General features: G+C 33.3%; 2 protein-coding genes across 5 annotated transcripts in view; one reads left to right on the forward strand and one right to left on the reverse strand.

The window, feature by feature from the left end:
- Nucleotides 1-17322, reverse strand: part of LOC126753244 (carbohydrate sulfotransferase 4) — an 87574-nt gene extending 70252 nt beyond the window's left edge. The window contains exons 1-2 of one of the 3 annotated variants that reach the window (XM_050464507.1): nucleotides 17255-17322; nucleotides 15938-17155 (exon numbers count right to left, since the gene is read on the reverse strand). In XM_050464507.1, coding sequence (XP_050320464.1) covers nucleotides 15938-16785 — 848 coding nt within the window. In that variant the 5' untranslated portion in view covers nucleotides 16786-17155; nucleotides 17255-17322. Of the gene's footprint in view, nucleotides 1-15937 lie in introns of all 3 variants that reach the window. The other 2 variants (XM_050464505.1, XM_050464506.1) reach the window with 2 other exon arrangements.
- A 1780-nt stretch (nucleotides 17323-19102) lies between these two features.
- Nucleotides 19103-27252, forward strand: LOC126752104 (daxx-like protein). 2 transcript variants are annotated; one of them, XM_050462668.1, is made up of 5 exons: nucleotides 19103-19617; nucleotides 21305-23701; nucleotides 24546-24774; nucleotides 24917-25097; nucleotides 25179-27252. In XM_050462668.1, the coding sequence occupies exons 1-5, from the start codon at nucleotides 19576-19578 to the stop codon at nucleotides 26140-26142; spliced, it is 3813 nt and encodes a 1270-aa protein (XP_050318625.1). In that variant the 5' UTR covers nucleotides 19103-19575; the 3' UTR covers nucleotides 26143-27252. The 2 variants fall into 2 exon arrangements, with proteins under 2 accessions (XP_050318625.1, XP_050318626.1); XM_050462669.1 differs by lacking the exon at nucleotides 19103-19617 and adding an exon at nucleotides 19719-19908.
- The last annotated feature ends 26 nt before the right edge of the window (nucleotides 27253-27278 follow it).

The following is a 27278-nucleotide window of genomic DNA, read 5'->3' on the forward strand; positions in this document are numbered from 1 at the left end:
GAAGGCTGGGTTTAAACAAGTGCCACGGCTAATTTCGATTTCCTGCATAAGGTCGTATAGAGAATAGGGTGAATTAACTTGAAGTTAGGCGCCATTTGCGAAAAGCGATATGAAAAGAACAAAACAATATCAAAATCTTACAGCTTCTATCATATTGTATTGTATGTTCCTAAAAATTGTTTTCATACCAAGTTGGACTGTGGTATGGACCATGATGAGCCAAAAAGACTAATTTCGAATTTATGGGCTAAAAAGGGTAGATATACAGAGAATTTTACCTTAGTTTTACAAGACGTGGGAGCATATAATGGTTGATTACAATAACTTGTAACAAAATCTGTTTTCATTCAAAATAGCATAACTTTTGAGTCTTTCAAAAAAGATTGTTTTGAGAACTGAACTTTTTGTCAAGCTACAAAAGCCATTTTAAGTAAATTTCGCTTGACATCCATGAATTTTTGTTGAAATTATTCTCTACATTTAGCGATTACAAGCACTTATTTATCATTTTTTGGTAAGAAGCCAAAATCAAAATAAAATTCGTTATAAAGATCGCACATGCAAATTCGAAAAGCTCGACTGTAACACCACTTTGCAATGATTACAATTAAGAGTAAGCCCGAAAACGCGCTCTATCTATTTTATTAAGATAACTCACAAACTGGCCGATATTTGAGGTACAAAGTCACCAGAAGTTCGAAAACCTTTATATTAGGTATATGAGGGTTCAAGGAAATATTGACCCCATTCAACCAATTTGTAGTACATCAACATACTAGTATAAGAAAAGAATTATCTCTGAATTTCAATTATAAATCTGACACACTGACGAATATTTTCGGTAAAAAGCTAACTATAAAACAAAAATTTGGTACCGAGGGGCTTGATCAGTTTTTTTTTGTTATGGATTTGGTCATAAGGTAGCATACTCTAAAGGCGTTATTCGTTCTAGATTCTATACCGATATATATAATTGCTTGTCGATTTGTACACTCGAAACGAAATAGTCAGATGAAATATAAAATTGTGTTATATGAGAAGTAGGCGTGGCTAAGGTCCGCCCATTTTCACACTGTAACATAAAAATGTCCGAGGAATGTCACATACCAAATTTGGTTGAAGTCAATTCGGGAGGGTGTCGAGATATGTGTTTTCACCAATTTTGACCCCGTCTCTATTAAAGCCCTGTTATACCATTACAGGGGTAAATTTAATATCTCTGATGTATTTAGCTATTGATTTATTAGTAGTTTTTAAACGTACCGTTATATAGGGAATGAGCGGGGTTACCATCCAATTTTATCCTTTTTCAAATTTTCAATTTTTAATTTGTTTATTGTAGCTTAAATGGTTTAAGAGATATGTACATTTAACTTTTTAGAGGGCGGGTCCATTCCCACTTGTCTTGTTAAATTCAACAACCCCTCTAGAATTTTGTTCTAAATCTTCAAGTTGATCCGAGTAATAGTTTCGGAGATACAGCCTTGAGAACTTGTGCACTAGAGTATGTATGTTCTAAGTGCGCCGTCTTTAAACGCGTTTTTCTCGAAACTGTGTTTTGGAAGTCGGTTGGCAAGGTTTCTCGAGAACTACTCAACCGATCTTTATGAAATTTTACACAGTTCTTTGAGATACAATTCTTAAAGACTTGAACGAAGGATTTTTTTCGATTACAACTATTTGAAAAAAGAATGTCGCGAAATTTTCACTGAAATTTTAATTTTTTTGTAAAAATGTTTGTAAAAAATACAAATTTCAGTTTCTTTTCCTTCGTCCAAGTTCTAAGTTAAGGTTTTAACTAAAACACGTATGTACTTTTTCAATATAAATGATACTGTAAGGAAATATCTTGCCAACGCGAGCACATCTTTTTTCCGAGGGTTTACCGGAAATGGCGTCGCAATGGCCGAATTTAAATATTTTTTTCAATTCAATTTCAGAATTTCTTTGTTAATAGTGTATGTTTGTAACAATAAAAAATTCTAATAAAATATTTCATATTATATGAATAAAAAAATTGTTGAAAAAGGGCTGCTTTATCCGAGAAAACCCATGTAACCGCTTTATAGGTTTTCGGGTAATAGCGTTTTGTGGGCATGGCAATGGTCCGCTTACGCCCATCTACGAACACCTATTTTATTTGCCGAGGAACGCGCATACAAAGTTTAATCAAGATATCTCAATTTTTACACAAGATATCGCTTACACAGGTGGACTGACGAACAGACAGGCAGTCACTCGGATTTCAACTCGACTCATCATCCTAATAATTTATGTATGTAAACAAAAAACTATATCTAACTCTATTATTTTGTGGTGATATAAATACAAATAATTACAATTAAGAATAAGTTAACAAATATAAACGTAAAACAAATTAGAAGAGTCAAAATGTGTATTATTGTTGTTTGGTAATTAAAGTGAGAATTTAATTTACGGAAAGTCTCTAACGGAAAGATCAGTTAGCAAGTAAACGAATTATCACCAAACATCTCCGAATGAGAAAGAAAGAAATGAAAACATGCATAACGTAAGTACGAGAAGTAAGGAAAAAATGGCATAGAATGAAAATATTGTTGCTAGCAAGAATGATAGAATACAAGATTACGACACTAGTTTACAGTTAGTTTTTTTCGGTTTAGCTCTTGACAATTCTTACAAAAACAAATACATTGTGCAACAATTTCGTGACGTCACACTTTATGCGTTGAGACGAACAAGCATAGAAATGCATACAAATTGTAAACAGAAAAGTAAACACTTTTTGAAATTCCCAAAATTATATTAATTCATTCGTATTTGCAGGAAAAATTTCAGTGGAATGTTTAGAATATTGTTGCGAGAAAATATGTATATAATTAGTTTTAGGCACATCCACAATAAATAGAGTAGCATGTGTGGAAATTGTTCAAAAGAAGAAAACCAGTGTAAGTGTACTGTTGTATTTATTTAAATTTCTAAGCATAAATATATTAATTTTTTAAAATGAAATGTGCAGTGGCTTGTTGTAATAATTATTATGCAATTAAAGGATCGAAAACGAGTTTTTTCAGTTTTCCGGCCGATTTAAAAGTTGCCAAAAAATTGGTGTTATTTTTCAAAAGAAATGATATATTTAATACTAAATTAATAATTTCACAATTCTTTTATCATAATTTCTTACATCTGATACATCTGAACTTATAATATATGTATATATTTATATACAACACAAGAAACGTCTTCTCCATTTGAATCACAACTTAATAGACAATTTTATTATCAATAGGCGATATATTTTTCTTTAGAAATGATTCAAATCTTTTCACTCAACAATATTCAATCGCTTCACTAAAACTTTTCATTACAATCGAAAGAATTAATAATACTTTGCGAATTTACAAAAGGATTTACTTTTCTGTTTACAATTTGCAAGCCATTTGACAGTTTTTCACTCTTCTTCTTCTCAACACGTAACTATGACGTTTCATAATGGCGGTTGTCGTAATCTTGTATTCTATCATTCTTGGTTGCTAGTAGGAGTTTTGATACATATGTATATGACTATATATTTTGTATACATATGTATGTATATTAAAGCCTTTATCTTTTGTTGACTAAACTGAAAAAAGGCATAAACAATTCGCACGAAAATATATTAATACGAGTATTTGTATGTAATATACGGAATGTGTTTTGCCTTTGCTTTCTGCTTTACACATTTAAACCACAACAGCAAAGCAACAAAAATCAAGCGGATACACTTATCTTGACATTTGGAAGTTCGGTACCCAGTGCTTTGAAAATAAAATCTTTGCGGTTGCAAAATTTTAATAAGAATTTGAAGAAATATTTTTGGACTTGATTTGAGAATTGGATGATATGTGTGTTTTACATATTTGTTAGTAAACAGGTTTCTGAAGGACGGTGAATATAAACTATACTATAATCAAAACTAAAAATAAAAAAAAATCAAATTTTATACTTTTTTATTAACTAAAAAAACGGTAATACCCTTCACAAGTACATTTCTTATAACATAAAAGGGTATAAAAATAATTTGATCTTGAATTTGATCTATCAGACCGATTTGAACCAATAAGTAGTCCGATTCGAACAATATGTTCGGAGACTGTAGCGTTTCTTGGACAATAATGTATGCCGAATTTGGTGAAGATATCTTGCCAAATAAAAATTGTATCCACACAAGAACTTGATTTTGATAGGTCAGTTTGTATGGCAGCTGTATAAGATTGTGGTCCGATATTGTCGATTCCGACATATGTACATATGCGCAGCATCTTAGAGAAAACAGGCCGTGTGCAAAATTTCAGATTGATATTTCAAAAACCGAGCGGCTACTTTGCGTATCGACTCAGTTTATTGCGATAATCAATTATATAAATAATAGTTTATAAGATCTAGAATATATTCTCTATAGAATAAAAAGAAAAACCTTTATCGGCGAAATACAAAACTCTAAAGCTATCGTAAAACTATTAATGTTGTGATATCTTCGAAAATTCTCTAGCTCCTACAGAGATGAAAACCAAAACAATGCGAACTATGCATGCTTCCCAATTACCCAAACCAATAACAATTCTAAAGTAATTGTTTTCACTACTGAGTAAATACATACGAGTACAAATGTGGAAATAAGGTCCATATGTACATATGTAGATACATATGTACATACGCATATGTACGAATGTTCATAAAGTAGTAAAAACAAAAAACAATATTTGCACTGTCAGACATACAATATTTGCTAACAATGACGTTAAATTAGAATGTGTAGATATATATTGTATTGGTTATAAATATGTTGCGATGGGTAAAGTAAAATATCCAAGTCACTATGTTATAATTAATTTCAAGAAAATTTTGATTGCAAAAATTTTGTTATCTTATTCAGTCGCCAATTAGCGCTATATTCACATGCATACAAACATACATATACAGGAGTTTTCGAAGACATTTTTTTGCAATAGACAACTTAATTTGGCGTATTTAACATTTGATTTTTGAGGTATGAACAGAAATTGAGCCTCAAATTTTGTATTTTTAACCAAATTTCACGTGCGGAGCTGTTGGAAAAGGCTTACGGTGTTTCAGTTTTATCAAAAACACAAGCGTAAGAGTGGTACAAAGCCTACAAAAACGGTCGAGAGATCGTTGAAGACATGCCTTGTTCTGGACTGCCTTCGACCTCTTCAATAGATGAAAATATTACTCGTAAAAGGGTGAAGGATATGGAACTTGAAAATCGTCAGGCAATGATTAGAGAGCTCAAAATCTCTCGCGAGTCCGTTCGAATGATATTTTGGGTATGAAACGCGTTCTTGCTCGACTCGTCCCGATAAAGCTGAATTTTTTCCCCATCCAGCCACGATTGTGACCGAATTTAAGCCCAAAAATGCAATGAATACCATCGATCAACCACTGTATTCACCAGATTTGGCTCTGTATGATTTTTTCTTGTTCCCCAAACTGAAAATGACCACTCCGTGGAACTCGTTTTCAGTCGATCAAAGAGATAAAACAAAATTCGCTATCTCAAAAAATTCTAATAAAAGGTGTTTCGAAGACTGGAAAGATCGTTGGCTTAAGTGCATTACATCTGGTGGGCATTACTTTGAAGGCGTCAATATACATAAATATTGATGAATAATTAAATATTTTGCGTTTTATTTACAATTTCCGGGTACTTTTTTGTTACAATTACATATATCAAAATGAAATAGGGATGATATGATTTCCAGTGTCATTTCGTTTTAATATTTTTCATTGTTTTCAGTAATGCTCAGAATTTCATAATGGAAAGATAAACATGAGATTAAATTATTCAATTTTATATATACTTTTCGTAAGCTTTTGCCATTTTACGGTCGTAATAATCGTCCACTTGTGCTCGTTATTCGTCGAATTGTTGAAATTTTCGAGCGTACATTTTCTTTACATAATATTCAAGTGCCAATAAGAAAAAAAAAGCCGCACGAAGTAATGAAAATGTTGCTGCCGTTCAGACAAGTGTTGCTGAAGACTGCAATTTGTCGAATCCATAATGTTTTCTAGAACTGGGACTGTCTCAAATCACAGCCTGACAGATTTTAAGAAAGGATATAGGCTTGCATCCATGCAAAATTGTTCTCAATCAAGAACTGAAGCCATTAAACCACCATAAACGTGTTGAATTTGCTGATTTTGCCTTGGAACAGCTTGAAAGAAAATTATCTTCTCCGATGAGATTCTCCTTCATCTAAATGGTGCGGTAAATAAACAGAACCGCCGATTCTGGTGCGAAGAAAATCGACAAATTATTCATGAACAACGATTACATTCACCTAAAATGACAGTTTGGTGTGATTTTTGGTCTGGTAGAATCATCGGTCTGTACTTCTTTAGAAATGAAGTTGGTTACTGTCAATGGAGAGCGGTATAGTATAGATCGATGATAACCAACTTTTTTATAACCGCAATTGGAATAAGTTGATCTTGATAACATCTGTTTCCAACCAAACGGAGCTACGTGGCACACAACACGTGCAACAACCGAATTATTGCGAAAAGTTTGGAGATTCGAGTATTTCTTTAAGAAGTTGATACATTGAATGGCCTCCAAGCTGTTGTGATTTAACACCATTAGACTACATTAGACTACTTCTTGTGCGGTTATTTGAGTCATTGGTCTTTAGCAGTAAACCAGACTCTCTTCAAGCATTCGGAAGTCAATATTGAACGTGCTATTCATGACATACGACTTGATTTAGTGGAAAAAGTACTCGAAAATTGGTAAGTTCATCGAATTCGTTTCTGCAAAAGAAGTCGTGGAAGCCATTTAAATGACGTTATATTCAGAACTTAATTGTATCGATTTTACTTCACATTAAATAAAAACACATTTGATTTTTTTTAACAATTAGTGTGTGTGTTTGCTTTTTAAGAAATCATATTGCTCTTATTGGAAACCCTGCACAATAATTTTTCAAATGAATTACCGATTAATAAAGTACAATAAATTCTGTAAATTTAAAATTTTTTATTAATTAATTAAATAAAATGCCTGTTCAAAAACATTTCACAAAGAAGCGTTTTTCTGGCTCTTAAGAGGTTCCATGGATTTAAGGGTTTCAAAAAATCTTATTAAATTCTACAACATATTGATCCGAGGAATAGTTTCGGAGATACAGCCTGAAAACTTGTGCGCTCGAGGCTAGCTAGGCTAAGTGCGCCTTTTTTTCCAAATTCTATGTTAAGATTTTAACTAAGACACGTAGGTTTGTTTTACTTTGGAAGATCCTGTAAGGAGTTATACTGCCAACGCGAAGCATCTTTTTCCAGAGGTCACCGGAAATGGCGTCGCAATGGCCGAATTTTAAATATTTTTTTCCAAAAATTTCAGAAAAGATTGTTGAAACAAGAAAAAACGTTAACTTCGGCTGCACCGAAGCTAATATACCCTTCACAGGTGCATTTCTTTTAGTAACTATGTGTTCAGTTTGTATGGCAGCTATATGCTATAGTTAACCGATCTGAACAATTTCTTCGGAGATTACATTGTTGCCTTAGAAAATAATCTGTACCAAATTTGGTGAAGATACATTGTCAAATGTGAAAGTTTTCCATACAAGAACTTGATTCCGATCATTCAGTTTATATGGCAGCTTTATGTTATAGTGGTCCGATATCGGCCGTTCCGACAAATGAGCAGCTTCTTGAAGAGAAAATGACATTTGCAAAATTTCAAAAGGATATCTTAAAAACTGAGGGACTAGTTCGTATATATACAGACGACTGGACGGACAGACAGACAGACGGACATGGTTAAATTAAATATATACTTTATAGGGTCTCCGACGATTCTTTCTGGGTGTTACAAACATCGTGACAAACTTAATATACCCTGTTCAGGGTATAAAAAGGATGTTTTTTACCACCCGAGAAAATTCATGTAACCCCTCAAATCTGTATAAGATTGAAATCCGTTACAGTTCAATTTTTAAAAATTTATTGCTTGACGGTTTGGCGCACTAAATATGTAGCTTGAAAAAGTTTTTTTTGAAAATTTTGCCGCAAATGCGGTTAAAATTATTTAATTAATTCAACTTAAATATACAATTTTTTACGAAAAAATTACAATTTATTAAATTATCTTTTTCACATAATTTACTTTACTTATTATTATACATACAAACATTTGCAAACACATGCAATTAAGTACAGGTATATAGTATGTATGTATGTATGCAAGTATAATATCATAAATTAATTAACATATTGCTAATTTCTAGCAATATTTTGTGTACAAATTCACCATGAATAACATTTATTTTTGGTTTTCGGAACTGGAACTTGCATAAACTGCAAACAGCATATTTTTCAAAGAAATTTGAATTACCTGTATTAGAAAATGTATGTTTGTACAAAGTTCATATATATTTACTAAATAATATAACTTGTTTGATTGCAAAGTTGTTATACAAAATTCTAAGCCATGATGCGTAACAAATACTTAATAGCTTTGAAGTTATTAATCAAATAGTATTCTTTTGAAGAAAATTCAGGTAATTAAATATTAAAAAACAAATGTATGCAAGTTAAGCCATGTTTAATAGTGTACATGTTTATAATTAAAAAGGTATGAATATCCGCTTTGGCGTGCACGTTCTGCATATAACTTAATATGTGTGTGTATGTATTATACGAAGTTCTAAAAACGGGATTCAATAAGACAAGTAAACATACCGACATTTATTTCATTGCATAGCAGTAGCATATAATAAAACTATTTGTAGACTCTGGTATAAAGAAGTTAATAAGTATGTATATATGTACATTAGAGCGGGTCGATTTATAGGGAGACAAAAAAACGAAAAAATCGCGTATGCGGAAATGTTCCACGAATCATTCTGAACAATTATATTCAAGAGACTATGGGTCTAAGACCGGTTTCGAGCCAGCGATATTTTAAATTTATTTGAAATTTTAATTTTTGGGTATTATAAAAATGTCTTCGTCGGTTTTTCAAATGTCCGAATAAAATTTAATACATGGGTGCATTTTAATATTTTATTGATCACTTGTCGAAATCAGCCTGATGGTACAACTATGTATATCACATATCTCTCATATGAGCGATTGTTCAGGTTTTTTTCATTTTCGCCTTAGAAAAACAAAAACCGATTTTAGACAAAGTTGTTCAGAATGATTCATAGACCATTTTCCGGAAAACCAATTTTTAATAAAAAAAATCTACCCTCTTTAATATGTATGTACATACATATGTGTAGTACATATGTATTTGCATCCAAATATATTTACATATAAAAATATATATAAATTAAAAATATATATTATATCATATCTATGTATGTATGGTACATATTTGCATGAAAATATATTAACATATAAAAATATATATTTAGTATATGCAAATTTACAGGAAATAAGAAACGTGCCTCCAAAAGTATTTAACCACACGCATTCACATATATAAAGATACAAATACGTAAAATTTACTTGTATAAATGCTTACATAACCGAACAGACCAAATTTGTTTTCCAACGAAGAAGTCATATTGATTTTTCAAATTCTCTTCCTTACTGATTTTTTTTGTTATCGCAATATAAGCATAACTATATACATACATATGTATGTACATACATATACATACATACATTTGAGCAAGAATGTGGCAATTGTTTTTGGCAAAACCTTGTAAGGACATAATATACTATGAGAAGTAATTTAATTAAGTTAACCGTCTGCGCATTCGATTTTGATTCAGATTGGAGTTTTTATATCCGCATTACTAGTTGTTTTTTTTTTACATCGTAGCTGAAACAGAAAGTAGTTTGTGCCTTAAAAAAGATAACAAAAGAATAATTTTCTTCCTTTACTTTTCCGAACGATTGGACAACTGGTCCATATCATAGATAACCAGTTTTGCGAATTTTTGGATTAAAAATCAATTGAAAATTGATCAAAATATTAATTAAAAATTGAAAATTTGCAACGTTTCCTAAATATAGACAACTACGCTTGCGAAATTTTGAATTCAAAAATTTAGAATTATTTTAAAAATTTTATTTTTAAGTCCAAAGTCGAAATTAAAATTGTAAGTTTAAAATTTAAAAATTTTAAATAAAAATTTTAAATTTTACTTTTAACCCCAAAAACGAAATAAAAAATTTAAATCTTATTTTTATTCTCAAAATCTGAATTAAATTAAAATAAATATTTTTTTAATTAAATAAATAAATAAAAATATTTTAAAATCAAAAGCTGGAATGAAAAGAATAAAAAGGAAGAATTTAAATATCTAGCAACAGGGTTAGGAACTTTTAATTAAAAAAATTTGGTTTAAAAAATAGGTTATTATTTTTTAATTCAAAATGTCTGGGACTAAAAATTTAAAATTGGATAATTATTTTTTGATTTGAATAAAGTACGCAAACGCAAAAAAAAATTGTAATCCTAAAACAAATTATTATTTTTTAATTCTTAATTAGAACATATGTACATACACACCTGCTCAAAATAATAGTTACACTATAAAACTTAGTACTCTCAATAGTTTAAAAAACTTTTTATGGGCTTTTTGAGACAATTTATGCTGTAAGTTTAATTAAGATAATATGCCATTGCCCTTTCTAAGAGAATGAAGCATGTGAATCCCCGAGATAATGTGTATTTCAGTTTTGCGTGAATACTCAGAAAAAAAACTTGCTCAAAATAATAGTTACACAGAAGTGAACTTAGCTTTTTGTGAAAACAAAGTTAATTTTATCCAGGTTTTCAAGTTTTTTATCTGGATTGGTAAGTTTTCTTTCATTAAAGCTCAAAATGCTGAAGATAAATTAAATTATTTTTTAATCAAATGGGTCGGAAGGCACATTGCACTGTTGAGGAAGCCCGGCTGGTTTCAAACCTCAGAAAGCAAGGAAAATCGCTTCGGGAAATTGGGAAATTAATGGAAAGGTCTCTTAATTTTATTAAAAATGCTTTAGAGCGAAAATCTTGCAGAGAGACTCGTGGAAGGCCACGAAAAACGAGTACAGTTCTTGATCGCCACATTGTAACTATTTGTAAAAGGGACCCATTCAAGTCGTCGAAGGTGATAGCAGCAGAAATTAGAAATGTAGTAAGTGCTCAAACAGTTCGCAGGCGTTTGCAAAAGACCAAGCTACCAGGACAAATAGCCAGGAATGTGCCATTAGTGCAATCAAAAAATTTAGATATGGGGTTAAACTTTGCAAGAAATCATTCAGATTGGTCAGGACCCTATGGGAGCAAAAAAGTGGAGAAACATCTTATGGAGCGATGAAACGAAAATAAATTTTTTTTGGAAACGACTGTGAGAGGATTGTGCGTCGTCCAAAAGGAAAGGAGTTTCACGTTCGATTCATAAAAAAACTGTGAAGCACGGAGGTGGAAACGTCATGGTGTGGGGATGTTTTTCTTGGTATGGAGTAGGTCTTATATACCCGACAACTAACAAAATGACAGCGTTGGAGTACAAGAAAATACTTGAAAATGTCATGATAACCTATGCTGAAGAAAACTTACCATTACGTTGGGTATATGAGCAAGATAATGACTCAAAACATACCTCCAAACCGGTTAAAAAATATTTTGAGGACAATAATGTTAACGTTTTGAAGTGACCAAGCCAATCCCCGGACTTAAATCCAATAGAAAACCTATGGGGAGAACTAAAAAAAAAAAATTGGCGAGTCAATCTTTCTCTAACAAAGACCAATTATGGAAGTGCATACAAAAAACTTGGTATGAGATACCTAAAGAAACCTGTCAGGCTTTAATCAGTAGTATGTCCAAACGAATAAATAAATTAATCCAAAATAATGGTGGATATACTGGCTATTAGCTAAGTAATGTTAAATATACAAAGAAACTGTTTTATAATAATTTGTTTTTCCAAAATAATTGTCTTATTAAAAGTGTACCTATTTTTTGAGCAAGTTTATTTTAGCTATGGAATGTTTTTGGATCTACATTTCTTTGTTTTGCTATTTTTTTAAATGAAGTTTATTTAATTTAGCTTGTAAATATTTGAAAAATATTAGTACGTTTTCGTTTTTCTTAAAAATTTAAATAAAACTTATTACTGATGAGCTTTACTTGAAAAAGTATTGTGTAACTATTATTTTGAGCAGGTGTGTATGTATGTACAAACGTGGAACTAAAATTTTTCATTTTAATTTTTTTATAAGGTATGCGGGATTAAAAAAATACAAATGTTTATTCAATTTTATTTTTAATACATTAGGGGCAACAACAAAATATTCATTAATATAAAAACCTTACTATTTTGAATTAAATCAATTATTTTTGTATTGCTTTGGCATGTATTCCTGGGATTAAAATTTTTTCAGACCAGTGCTGTATTGAAGATAAAAAATATGGCTTTTATTTTTTTATATGATTTTTGGGATTAAAAAATTATTTTTCGATCTACTATTTCGGATTAGAAATTTGAAATTTATTTTTGGAAAATTTTATTTGTTCTTGTTATGTGATTTTGAAATAGTATATGAACTTTTCGTAATTCTGGAAAATATTGCTGAAGTGACAGTCGTAACCGGAAATATTATAAATTCGCATCCGCTCCGGTTACACCGTTACTCAACTGTTACGTGAACATAGTTGGGTTGTTGTTATTTTTATAGCGGAAAACGGAATTGGGTCACGCCTGACGACCGTTTGGTTCTGGTATTTTAAAATTAGAATATGTTCCATAAAATCATCACAATTTATATAATACAAGCGCTTTTATGTCGCCTAGTTTGATGCGAAAATGTGTTTCCCTTTTTTAACTTTTTTATAAATATGTACATATAGTACATATGTACACCTGCGAGATTTTTAATAGCAGTGCCCACCCCATGTTTCGAAAACTGTTGGTACATATTTTACATTACAAAATTGGTACTTCGTATTCACAGGGGGTTTTACCACAACGTAAAGAAAAGTTTCTGCACACAATAAATTTAAGTTAAGTTGATATTTTATTTATTAAAATTTTTTTTTTAACCAAGTACATAAATTAATGGAGCAAAAAAATAGCAGTTTTTCAGTTTATTATAACTTAGAGGTAATTACGGCAAAAATAAATGGTAATTGATATTTAATTTTATTGATCACATTAATATTTAGTTGCATTGCCATTATTTTTTATGACTGCAACACATCTGTCCTTCATGGAGTCCACAAGGCGACGACATCTTTCCAATGGAATGTTATACCATGCCTTTTGAACTACTTCCCACAAATCCTTGTTATTTGTTGGTTTTTCATCCCAAACGGCTTTCTTTAGATCAGTCCATAAGTTCTCAATTGGATTGAGGTCTGGCGATTGAGCTGGCCACTCCATAACCTCAATCCTATTCTCTCGAAACCATTCTTTTGCCACTTTACTAGTATGTTTTGGATCATTGTCTTGTTGCATGATCCATTTCAGTGGCATACTGTCTTCGGCATAAGGAAGCATGTTAGTTTGCAAAATATTCACATACAGGTATTGATCCATTATTTTTTCAATGAGCCGTATCGGACCAACACCATGATAGGAAAAACATGCCCATACCATAATAGATGATCCACCATGTTTAAGGGTTTTCCTAGTATACCTTGGATCATATTCTTTATTAGGTGGACGTCTCACATATTCCCTTGATCCTTTCCCACCATAGAGAACAATTTTGCTTTCATCGGTCCAAAGAATATTTCGCCACTTTTGGAGTGGCCACAACAAGTGATCGTGTGCAAACTTTAGTCTTTTGTCAATGTGATTTTTCTTCAAAAGAGGAACTTTGCGGGGGCTCCGAGCATACAAATTATTATCTCTTAAACATCGTCTGACTGTATGGACTCCACATGGCAGATTTAACTCATCTTTAATTTGTGTAGCTGCCTTTGATGGATTGGCTCTGCTAGTCCTTACTATGCGTTTCTCCAGGGATGCTGATAAAATCCTTTTACGCCCACGTGTTTCAGATGATTTTTGGTATTTAAGAGCATTGGAAATCATTTTTGCAGAACAACATAGTAATTTCTGTACTTCTTTATAAGTTTTACCTGCACTTATCAGATTTTTTATCAAACCACTTAGCGTCAGTGAAATTAAAATATCAAAATATGATGCCAACCTACCGTTATTCGAACATGACTAACTGCGAATATTAGTGTTAGTAAACGCTTTAGCAAAAGAAAAAATGAAAACACTTAAAAATAGTAAAACTACAGTGGTAGATAGTATGTCCTTCAAGGGACTGCTATTATTTTTCTCGCAACTGTATGTATATAAATACATATAAGAATGTGAAAATGTATGTCTCTACATTTGAAAGAGTTTTCACATTAATATTATTTTGCACCTTATTACGCATTGTTTTTGCTTTAGTTTCTCAAAGCAAAACAAATCGGGTCACTAAACACCTTTAACAATATGTATGTATGTACATACATATGTGCATGTCCAGTTATATATTCGTGTTTTGCGTATAGTTATGCATAACTCGGGCGGCTCTAAGGTGGTGTCTAATAAACAAGCAAGCCAACTAACCAACCAAGCAAAACCGCATTTGTAATTTAAGAACCTACTCTAGTGGTGAGTTATTACAGTAAGTGCCGTTACTGTAGGAATGTGTAAATGACAATACCTACACAACCATACAGACATACATAAGTATGTACATAAGAACTTGAAACTTTGGTGCAATCCAATAAGAATATTCAATACCTCGCGACCAGATCTTAATTGCACCCATTTTCTTTTCGCTAAGTCTTCTGACCCGTCAGTGAGGAAATACTTAAGTACAGAGTATGGACAATTTAGAAGACATAGCAATTGTAATATTTTGTTTTTGAATCAAAATATATTATATGTTATAGTTAAAATAACTAGGAAATGTTGTGAAGCCAGGTTTAACGCGTACTTAACTCCAAGAGCCCCAACATACCAAACATAGTAAAGTCTTCCATAAGCAGGACCAACCTTTCTGTCTTGTTAATAGAGTGGTACGCTTAATAGATTGTTCTTAATAAGCATCAAAAATTGTTTGGACGGACCAATGTGCACGGTTAATGGAGATGTCCGAGCGTTCGTTTTATAGAGCTTTCATTGTAATATAAGACAAATGTCTTTAAAATTAACAAAACATTAACTATTAAGCTTATTTCTAAAGCAGTTTTTCTTTATAATGTCACTAAAACACAATGAAATTAATCGACAAGATGCAAATTCGTGGTATAAATCTGCAAACAGTTGCACAAAAAGGAAATTGTCTTATATGAGCATCTTTTTGTACAGAAGTAATATCGAGTATGTTGTAGTAGTCATATTTTTGTTAATAATAGACTGCTTGGCTGCTGTCAACGCTGGTGGCCCACTTGAATGTCCACTAACGTTACCAACGTCATTGTGTTAGTTAGGTGTCTCAGTGTCTCACAATATTTGCTCTACTTTTTTACTGTTACGTTTCATTGCCTCATTGTGACGGGCGCACAAACTTTTTTTTTTTTGTGAGTGTTCATTTATTTTCTTTTTTTCTTTCTGCAAAGAACTTTGCTGACACTTTGGTTTACAACAAAGAATTGTGGAAGAGTGTGCGGCGAGTCAATGGAGGATCTACACAGCATTGGTTGACGCATATTGAAATACGATTTGGAGCGAAAAACCAGATTAATTTATCGATTAAATTGCTACTCTGCAATAGTTAATTTATTTTTATTTTTGTGTTTAAACGTATTTATCAGCATTTTTTGTTTAGCATTAATACTAATATTTATTACCCTCTTTTAAATACCATAAAATATTTATAAAAAATTAAATTTAGAACACTTTGGTGTATTTTAATTTTGTTACTTCAAAAAACCATATACATACATAATTTTCTATGCATATTTTGTACAGAGTAAAATTAAATAAGCACTTACCTTTTGTCATCAAGTAATGCTTTCGCCAACGATAATCGTAAACGCACCACTTTCATGCTTTGCATGGGAAAAAGTTTACATGTGGGTGAGAGAAATTTTGGTCGCCAACAATAGTGGGGAAACTCTTTGCATACACTCCATAAACGTTCATTATGTTCAAACAGATACGAATGTTCTTTACCGTACTCAAGATACTCCTGCATATCTGTGTAGTTACAATGAAGCAAATGTCGTAACATATGTAACGCTTCGCTGCCCCCCGATGGATCGCGTACTTGATTAATACCAAATGATAGTAGCGGTTCGTAATGGTAAAAATTGCCTGGCATGGCATTCAATATGTCTCCCAAGAATGTTGAGCCCGAACGCCAAGTTGTTATGATAACACTTCGTACCGGTGTACCGTTTGTTTCAGGTGTCATATCAGATAATTTTTCCGCATCGACACCAAAACGTCCTTGTGGATATTCGAAGTTTTCCATTTCGGTTAGAATCTTCGAGCGTTGCGCCGCCAGGACATCCGCTATTGTAGCAGTCATATTATATGCTACGCTCGCAGTGCCCACATGATGCCGATCGACATAACCGGTCTGTACGCCTGATATGTCACCAACGCCAACGGACATGCCGTTAGATATGGTCATAGAGGCAGGTCGATGTTGGGTTGTCGCTATCAGCAATAATATGCACAGACTGCTAACGCCACAAATGCCTATCAGATTAGCGCGACGTGACATTTTTCGTCGTTTTGTTGTTAGGCTGATGCGTTGCTGAGCGCGTGTCCTGCTGACGCTATCCACAGATGCTCCAGTAAGTAATGAAATAGTTGTTGAATCTGTTTTAGACATTCGACTTCCAAAGGCACAAAGCTTGACGCGTAATCTTAGTAATGCATGCACACAAAACTTAAAATATTGTGGACCGTTATTCAACAGCAAACACTTTTTACTATTACAAAATTCACCTTTTTAACGCAAACTAATAATTACTTTTTTCTTATACATACATATATGTAATCAATGGATATGCAAAGTATTCATGCATATTTCCCATTCAAACATTTATATAAATTTTTCAAGTGCTTAATAACTTTCACACTCACGTACTAATGTAAATAGAACAACACTTCGCATAATGATACTTGATAAATTATTGCGTTTACACATTAAACAAAAAGCATATCCCCGTTTTCACTTGATCCGTAGGTGTAGCGGCATCCTAAAAATTTAATTTCAAAATATTATTGCAATAGCACACACACGATCTATATATGTTACCCCAAGTAAATTAAAACACTTTTATAATTTATAGTCCTACATAAAACTCCGTGATATTAAACTATTCGACTCAAGAGCAAACCAATAACAAGAAGAACTCCATTCGGCTTCTTCATTATGTTAGCTTTTTACATTTTCTTTTCCCTTTATTTATATCCCCGACAGCTGTCAAATGTAAACAGAGTAAAAGGCTACCAGATGTTAAGAATATTAAGTTTGATTTCATGAATAATGCAATGCAATGCTTAAATTAAGGAGCGTTAGTAATAAATTTAATTTTTATTACAGAGTGCATACTTTCTTTAGGAATATTTTATGAATTTCTTAGAAAGCAAAGAAAAAGTGTTTTAGCTGATTTTGATATGGTTCAAAAATTTAAAAGATGTGGTAGGTCTTCTATACTCAATAGAGCACAGTGTTGCATTAATCTGATTGGAAATTTACATTTTTATATTTTATAAAATTTGATATTAAAATTAAAATAAATATAAATAATAATGTAAAAAATAAATAACCACAACAGTGACTGGCATGTGAAGTCGTATGCAGCGAAAATCTCAATAAATTACCACAACCAATATAGTTAAAATATGTCAATTTTGAATTCTTTAGATTTGAGTTCAAACTTCATACATTATTAAAGTCAAACAAATGTGTACTATATTTAAAATTAGTTTGAATAAATTCTACAGCAACTGAAGTTGCTAACACAAAAACATTAGCTTCAAAAAAGGTTTTAAAATCTTAAACAAAATATATATAATATTTTATAACGACCAAAGTAATGGTTTAAATAATAAACAAATTGCTTACCTTTTATCATTTAACATTTGCCCAATATCTTTCAGCAGCATCTTATACACAACCATTGTTAAAAACGGATACATTTTGCATACTTCTGCCAGGAAATCTTTGTTCCAGCAATGCAAGGGATATTTTCTGCACAGCTTCCGTTGATGTCCATAAAGCGAATAGAATGTAAAATGTTTTTTAGCCATCTTCAAAAGCAAATCAGTGTTATTGTAATCACATCGTAATAATTGCTTTAAAAACTTCAATGCGTCTGATATTTCTGGTGAAGTACGTATAATTTGATATTTTGAATTATATAATGGTGAAAAATGTTGATAGTATCCCGGAGCACGATGGAAATATTTAACAAGACGGCTGGAACCCGACAACCACCTTGTGACAATCACATTGCGGATTGGATCCTTGCTGCCAACTGAAACTGACAGATTGAATGAACGTAAGGAATTAATTTCTTTTTTCACAGTTTGTCTCTGTTTAAACAACGCTTCTCTCATATTTGGTTTCTTGGGAAAAATAGTAAAAACTGCCAGAAACCAAATACAAACACCACAATAAATAAATAATTGTATTTTCCACATAGTGATCAAGAATATGTGGTATATTTAACTAATCTTGCGGAAATAAAACTTAACGCTCCGATCAGCTCATCTAAATGTATATAATAGGTGGTTGTTTTAATAGTAGCTATTTTGGGTTAAAATCTAATTCGACAAGAAATTCAATGCTTAAAAAAATTTTCTTCAATAAAGTTTCCAATTTCGATTTTTTACACTCAACAGCAGAAAAAATGTTTTGAAGTTTGTGAAACTTTAAAGAAGTTTACCTTAATTTGTTGTTGTGCAAAAACAATAAAGAAATTTGTAATTTTTCGTACTTATTTATAAAATGAAAATAGTTAAAAGCAACCATGTATGCTTTTCGAAATGTCTTTTAAATTTCAAATGTCACACAATTCTGCCTCACACCTTTCAAGTAGTAAATACGCCAACCACCCATATTCGCCATGCGTACAATTCGCTTTTATTCAGATATTCCTCAGAGAGGTGGTTTGCGGGCTCAATTGACTCTCATTTGGCGGCGAATATCTGTTACAGTTGCGGCGAACAACAACATCAAAATGTCACAAAATGTGTTATTCCAATCGAAAACATCGAATTTTGTTCATTTTCTTCGGGAAAAAATCAAGAAGAAAACAAAACGACCACAATACAATAGAAGGCAGCACGGCGAAAATCACATTTAACTTGCGACATATGAATTATTGCACAAGTAGTCAATTATTCGCCGTCGAATGTGGATATTCTCAAGTTGCAGTGCTATTAAAGTGCGCCGGGCCATTTATTCATTTGTTTTTTTTTGTGTAAAACAATTAGAATTCCCTTCAACCAGTAGATCACGTAGACATATTTATTGTTTAATTATGTGAGCGTGGCTGTGAAGTACCAAATTTGAGTAATTTTGCGCGCTGTAAACTTTGATATAGAAAGAAGTGTAGGGGCGACTAACAGGCAGCCTCATGTGAAAAAGAGGAATATTCGCAGTGAAAAAATGAGTTCTGTGATTGTATTGGATTCCTCGGACGAAGATGAGGTAAAATGGCAATTGAGTGTAAATAAAAAAGAGGGCGATAAAAGTAGTACGAGTATTATACTGACAAACTGTGAAACTATGAATACATTTTTAATTTGTATTCGGTAAGGCCAATTATTTGACGAGTTGTCTGTCGTTTGGTGTTGGATCTATGCTACCGATGGCACATTTTTCTGTGTGTGTTTTGAGTTGGCGCTATAATTGTATGGCTAATAAGCGCAACTACAGTCAATAGTAGTCGGCGTCGTTGACGTGCATTGTGCTCAGTATAATTCGCCTGCAGAAATAATGGTCAGCAGGGCATATTACATGTGTTTATTAAATAGAGATATGTTTATGTGTGCGCAAGGTTTATACTTGCTCAATTTAAAGGTATATTAAACTCTACAAGGTGTAGTAGCGAAGTTCATATTGGAGACTTCAGTTTCCCCGATTGCATGCGAATACCAACAATCGGAACGATGATGATGAATAGTTGAGCGAACGAAGAACATTACTGAAATAGGCGAACCAGTCAAATACACATATACATACACAGATCGCCAATACGCGCCAGCAAATAGTTAAAATTCTTGAAAGTGGTGTTAGATTAATAGTCGTCTTTCGCGGTACTATAGTGGTAATGATATGCCAGGGTTGCACATGACTTCGTAAATTGTGTGTTTAGTTGTGAGGGCTCACGCAAACGCGGCGAATTCAATGAAAGATGACAAACAGTTGACAAATGTTTGTTTACATATTTGTGGTTGTTTATTATTTTCAACTTGCACATTCACAAAAATATATGGGAACTAAAGTTTTAAAATTATATCCACTCTTTATTTCAATATTAAGTTACATACATACATATACCAAAAGGACGTGTGGTGTATCAAACTCTGCAGTTATCTTCTAACAATATTGCAGGTTTCATCGATGTGCAATACAAGTAGAATGCATATTTTATTGCTTTTATAATTAGTAAGAACGAAATATCAAAATTATATCAGCTTTGTCTTTTCTCATCGTTTATTATACTCAATGGCATGTGTATATGATTAATTATAGTTCATCATGCTTTTTATATTCATATAATATATAACAATAACGAATTAATGCGCAATTCATACCTGCCAACACCTCTACAGCAATCGAAGTTACGTACAGCAGTGCTCAAAATTTATTGTTTATAACGTGTAAAAGTTTTTCTGTTGTGAAGCACATGATGGTATGTTTACATTCGTTCTGCTACTGCAGTTAACTTTGGCGCCTCTATTTTATCAATCAACACCGACTGCGCAGTCGGTAGGTAGTGTTTACGCTACCGATGCGATGTTTTGTTTTGCTCCACGACAAGTCTCCACTTAAATTTTCCCGCCTTTTATTTTTGATGTTTTTGGTTGTAAGTGGGCGAGTAAGCAAAGGCTGAAGTAATTTGAGACAACTGGGTGGTGTAAGGCAATATATCCACATATGTATGTATGTAACTTAAATTGCGTTTACCAAAAAAATATTGTCAATATCTTAAATATGTATGTAGTTTATACACAAAAAAATTAATTAATAATATAATTTTCAATTTAAAAATTATAGTTTTCGACTGTCATTAGTAAAGTTAGGAATTTCGCCCAAATTGTTCATACATGTGTAATATATTTTTATGCTATGGATTTCTCTGATGATTATTTAATAACATTTTTTCTCTTAGGTGCCAACAAAAAAAGCGTTTATTGCTCCATCAATTCCAGCCACGATAACACCCATAAAGGGAACGGCTACAAAATGTTCTGCAAATGTGGCAACAAATCAACTAAAACATAAAAAAACAAAACCACGTCCAATTCCCAGCGGCATAACAATCACCCGACGCAGTCCTGTTGATGTTGGTTCATCCAATATTACTAACAGCAATTCTGTTGGCCGAATTACTGTGTCTAATATTACTGAGACAGCAGCAAAAATTTCGGCGGAAACAGTAGCTGCAACCAGTAAATTAATTTTGTCAAAGACTGCAGCGACAAGTCTTTTAAAAATTAATGCAAATACTGCAATAACCAGTTTGAAAGAAAGACAAACACCCACGCCACCAAGGCATTTAACACAAACGCTAAACATAAAACAACACCCACAACAACAGCAGGTTGCGAGCAAACAGCAGCAGCAGCAACAACAATTACCACATTTATCACAATTACCGCAACTACAGCCATCACCGTCTGTGCTACGTAAGCGCTTATCGACAGCATCGTCACCTACCCAACAATTGCAAATGCCACCCCAGCAACAACCACAGCCACCAAAGTTGCAGAAATCAAAACAGCAGCAGCATAATCCGCCAAAATTGCAACTGCAAAAACAACAGCATACGCTGAAACTTGATTCACAAGTGCGAAAAATAAGTACACCACCGGCTACGATCGGTCCTAGCAACATTACAACAACTTCCACATCAAATACTACGCTGATGCCATTAATCTCGTCCGTGCAATCGATGGCAGCTGGCGCAACACCACCGCTTCAATTGCTAGCCACCCCACCACATAGTGCGGCTACAACGTTCAGTGACCATCAGTTGTTCAGCCCAAAATTGATGCATACAACATGTAGTTTGCCGCCGTCCACATCGGTTACAGCGGCGCGCACACAATTGGCCACCAGCATTAATACAAACATCAACAACAATACGAACAACAGCAGCAATACTAGCAATAATAATAAAAATATTAATAATAACTTTAAAATTATGTTACCACCAAAAAATAGCAATAACAATGTTGTTAGTGTAAATCTAACGGCGACATCGACAGCTTCGGCATCCGCAGCTAGTTTATTAGCCACACCAGTCGCATTGCAACAATCATGTTCCGGACCACGCATCGCATATGTAAATAGTCTTGCCACACAAATCAGTCCAACGATTAACAAAGCAAATAGCAATAGTTTGTTAAATTATCCACCAAAAGTCAAAACTTCGGCAGCACCTGTAGTTCCAATAGCAATCACACCGGCCACGTCGCTAGTAACGTTGGGCATCACTACAGCTTCAGCCTCAATTACAACAACACCGGCTTCTACAAATGCACAAGCAGGAGGTGTTCGTCGTGTTAAGCCGACAACATTATTACGTAAAAACGACGAAGCATGGCTAAAACGCGCCGCTACAACAACCACAGCCGCTAAAAATTTTAAAGATGATGATTTAGTATTAGAACTATTGCCACATACGAGCAATACTAAAACGACGTCTGTGGAACCAGTTAAAAATGCGACAAAGACGCAATTATTAAAAACTTCTAAAGCGCCAGAGACTACAGCAAAAACCACTTTTATTAAATCTACTTTTCCACTGAAAATAGACTTAACAGAATCACCTGAAAAGACAAACACTTCGCGTCGCAATGAAATTATTACAATTTCACCAACTATATCACCAACACAAACAAAATCGTTGAAAAATAAGTCCAACACTTCAATTTCCAACGGTGAAGCTAAAATACAACAACAACCTGCTAAATGTACAACTCCGATTGCTAATGAAAAAAGTGGCAAAACGACTGAAGAGCGACTGCCGCTCACCAGTGATTATGAGGAGTTGTTAAAGGTGTGCCGCGAAGCGGACACATCGGCGGATATGGAAAAGCTTGTCAAAACGAAATTAATTAAATATTATTATAACGTACATCCCGATTTCGTGCGTTCTAAGGGCTTTGGCAAGAACTTACGTACGGTTATAACAAATATACAAAAAGAACCGGATTTAGTATATTTACACCTAAAGACAATAGTTGATGAGCTGAAAGTACGTAGTAAGAATAAGGAAACATTACTGCCGGCGTTGATAAAAGACGAAGAGAAAAGTGATAGTCCAAGTGGTGAGAAGGATAAAGAAAAAGACACTGCTGTTGGCGGCGAGGACAATGGACCACCTGTTGATGACATTAGCAGTACTGGCAATAAACATACCGATGAGCAGATCAAGAAGTTGAATAAAGCATTGTATATACTAACAAAGCGTATTGAGGTATTAGAATCTGCTGAGGTGGATTGGGATGAAGAAGATTCCAGTTATCTGCAAGTGGAACGTTTCAAAAAACGCGCATGTCAGGTATGAAGTAAAATGTATTGCTAGGTAGAGTTAGTTAACTTTTTACCACGAAATTTGATCGGACAACTATAGCATATAACTACCATACTGACCAATCAAACTCAAGTCCTTGTATGGAAAACTTTTCATTTGAAAAGGTATCTCAAGGAAATTTTGCACTGATTATTGTATAAGGCAGCACTACAATCTCCGAGCAAAATGTTTAGGTCAGACCACTATAGCTTATAGTTGCATTGCAAACTGACCGCTCGAAACCGACCGACAAGTCTTCGGACGCAACTCACTTCCGACAAGCATTGATCGCCATTCACAGTACGGCCATGAACACCTTCACCGACTCCCTTTCAGCGAATGACGTGCTTGGAGTCAAACCACCACCCATTGCAGACGAAGAGCTCGAGTTGCTGCGAGAAACGATAGTGACTCTTGCGTAGCTTTGTTCTGAATACCGTAGCAGGTTCAACTCCTATTTATCCAGAATAGACCCCGATATATGTCTTGCGTGCAATGAGTCTCCGCATGACACTGGCCACCTGTTTGCATGCCGCACCAACCCCACTCATCTGACACCCATCGTCCTATTGTCCAACCCTGACAAAACAGCACATATCTTAGGCCTGCCCTTGGATGACTTCGACGGCAACTTAGCGAATTTTTACCATCCTAACATGAATTAGGTACCCGTGGCAACAACAACAACCTATCAAAATCGATTTCTTACATTAACACTATTTTTATTTATGACGGGTATTACAGCTGCTGCCGAAGTTAACGTTTTTGTTTTTTGAAATCACATAATTTAATAAATAATAATAACTATTATTTTTTTATTTGTAATCTCTAGATATACGAGAAAATTTGTGATCTTACCGGTGAGAGCAAGAATGCACATCGTTTGGTAAAAAAGCCCATACATTTTAATGGCACAACGTATACGCAGTTCAATAAGACATTGCAGGCGTACATAAATCGCACGAAGGAGTTTCCTGACTATTTCGACGTGCTTCGTATGCTCGAGCACTGCAATCGACAGTATGATTATGCTTTGGCAAATTTCGAAATGAAGCGCATCGGTGAGTGCCCGTCGGTGTTGCAGCCGTAAGCAGTGTAATACTTGTGTTAATGTTTATTATATACTTTAAAAAGTTGGAAAGAAATACCTCACGGATTTTTTATATTACTTTTAATTATTATTTTTGTTTTTTTTTTGTAAAGCGCACGATGCCTTCGTAAAGGTTGGAAAGTTGTTGCAGTCGCGTCGTAAAACTGATCTCTATGAGACCGTAACACATTTTACAGCACACGAAAAGGATCCGGCCACCATTGATGCGTCGCTGCAAGCAAAACTAAGTGAGAATCAGAAGAAACGCACACGCATTAGTGACGTGATTGAAAAGTAAGTTGAATATTTTGTATTTTTCTATACAATAACCTCAAAGTATATTATAAACTATGTATTTTTTTTATATATATACAGATATGCGCGCGAACAAGATATGATCAAGGAGGAATTAAAGGAAGCACGTCAGGCAAAAGTTGCAAAAGTAACAAATGAAGATAATGCTGAGGATGACGATGCGGTTGCTAGTACCAGTGCCAATGCGGCGAAAATTGCGGCGTTGCGGAAAAGCAAACACAAAAACGAAAGTGGCGATATTGGAAGTAATAATGATAGGAGAAAAGACAACGATGATACATTAGATACTGATGAAGAAGATGATGATGATGATGAAGATGAGGAGGACGATGAAGAACAAGTGAATGGTAGTGATTTAGAGGCCGATGTAGAGAAACTAGCTAATGGTATACTGTCAGACGTTGAATCAGATATTGAAATTGTTATAAACAGTTCCACAGAAGAAACGAAAGAAAGAGTTGAGGAAGATGCTAAAACACCAGTTAACAAAACTTCAACCGAACTTTCATCAACTGATAATTCGGCGAGCACAAAAACGAAAACTGTAGCTAAAACAGATTTGGTGAACACACAAAAAGCTGTCACAGTTACAAAAACTGATAAAGAAAGCAGCGCGGCAATACAAACAAATTATACTGTAAATAACAATTTGGTGAGACAAAAGACTGCAGATCCATTATCCAACGATCAACAAAAGGTCACCCTCAAGTCTACTACGGCAGCAAAGGACATTGATGGCAGACAAACGACGATAGCCATAGCAAATGGGCGTACAAAGCTTGGTGTCACACAAAGCAACGCCAATAATCCTACAGCTATAGCACAAGCAGCAACTATAAAAATTGTTTCCGTTTCCAGCTTAAAAAATGTAAATATTATGGATAGTGAAGACAGTAGTATAGATAGAATGACGACAAATCGCACTACGGTGCAGACGAAAATGCAAACCCCAAATACAACTATGAAAGAAATAAAACGGCAGCGCACAGTGGCAGAAATAGTAATTTCCGATGAGGAATCGTAGTTATGGCTGAAAGCGTTGCAACAACTTACCTAAGTTGTCTGCACAAAAGCTACTAAATATATTGTGTGTGTGTGTATATAGAGGGCATAGTAGCATAGCTATTGTTTAACATTAAGGTGAAATTAATTTATTTAATTTGCAAACCAAATAGTTTACAGCGCTACTCTCATGTAGAAATCTAACTTAGCCGATTTGTACAATAATGTAAAATTTTTAAGAACAACTTAACTAAACATAACTCCAAAAACTTGCTATCTTAATTAATTCAACTTTTATTAATTCATTTGAATATGTACTTTTGCCATACCTTGCAACTCGAATTGCTTTTTTGTGCGAAAGTAGCTAAATATCTCTTTCGGAGCCCTATACTTATACATATATGTAGGTTGTAAATAGACTTTAGGATCACACATATACATACATACGTATACTTTTGTTAAACAATTTTTTTTATAAAGAAATCGTGACATATTTATTTACTTGAATTAATTAAGCTGTTTTCGTGATAGGCCTGAGCAAAAAAATATATTTTTGCGGAATTCAAACGTACTCAATTTTGCATTTGGTATTTCCATTATACTTTTTCATAGCAATATAGTACCGATCATGTGCGGTGTGGTTATGTAAAAGATATACCCTGTGGTAACACTTTGCTAGTTGACATTTGACACATCCATCTTTATATTGCGCGTAGGCACTAAAAAATTAAATTTGGCAATTATGCACATTCTATTATAACAATAACAAAAAATTTATCATTTAACTGTAAATTGTAAATTAACGTAGAAATTTAAGTAATTAATCATAAATTAAAAAAAAAAAAACAAAAACATTAAAATAATATGCAGTGAGAATGCAGGTGCAGAGCGTACAAGTGTTAAGTAAATGTGTTCTCTATGTCTAAATATAACTACAAATTATTTGTACGTCAAACATAATCTACTATATACTTTAATGTGTCTAACATATATTAGTTATAATTAATATGTATATTAGAATGCATATATTTTTTAAAATCTCTTTAGGCCTAAGCACATTTGATCGTATGCGTAATTATTTCAAACACTAAACGGCAATAAATTTTAAGAATTTATATATACAATATAGATATTTAAACTGTGTTTCTTTTCAATAGC

This window comes from Bactrocera neohumeralis, chromosome 3 (assembly GCF_024586455.1).
Source record: "Bactrocera neohumeralis isolate Rockhampton chromosome 3, APGP_CSIRO_Bneo_wtdbg2-racon-allhic-juicebox.fasta_v2, whole genome shotgun sequence".
Lineage (NCBI taxonomy): Eukaryota > Metazoa > Arthropoda > Insecta > Diptera > Tephritidae > Bactrocera > Bactrocera neohumeralis.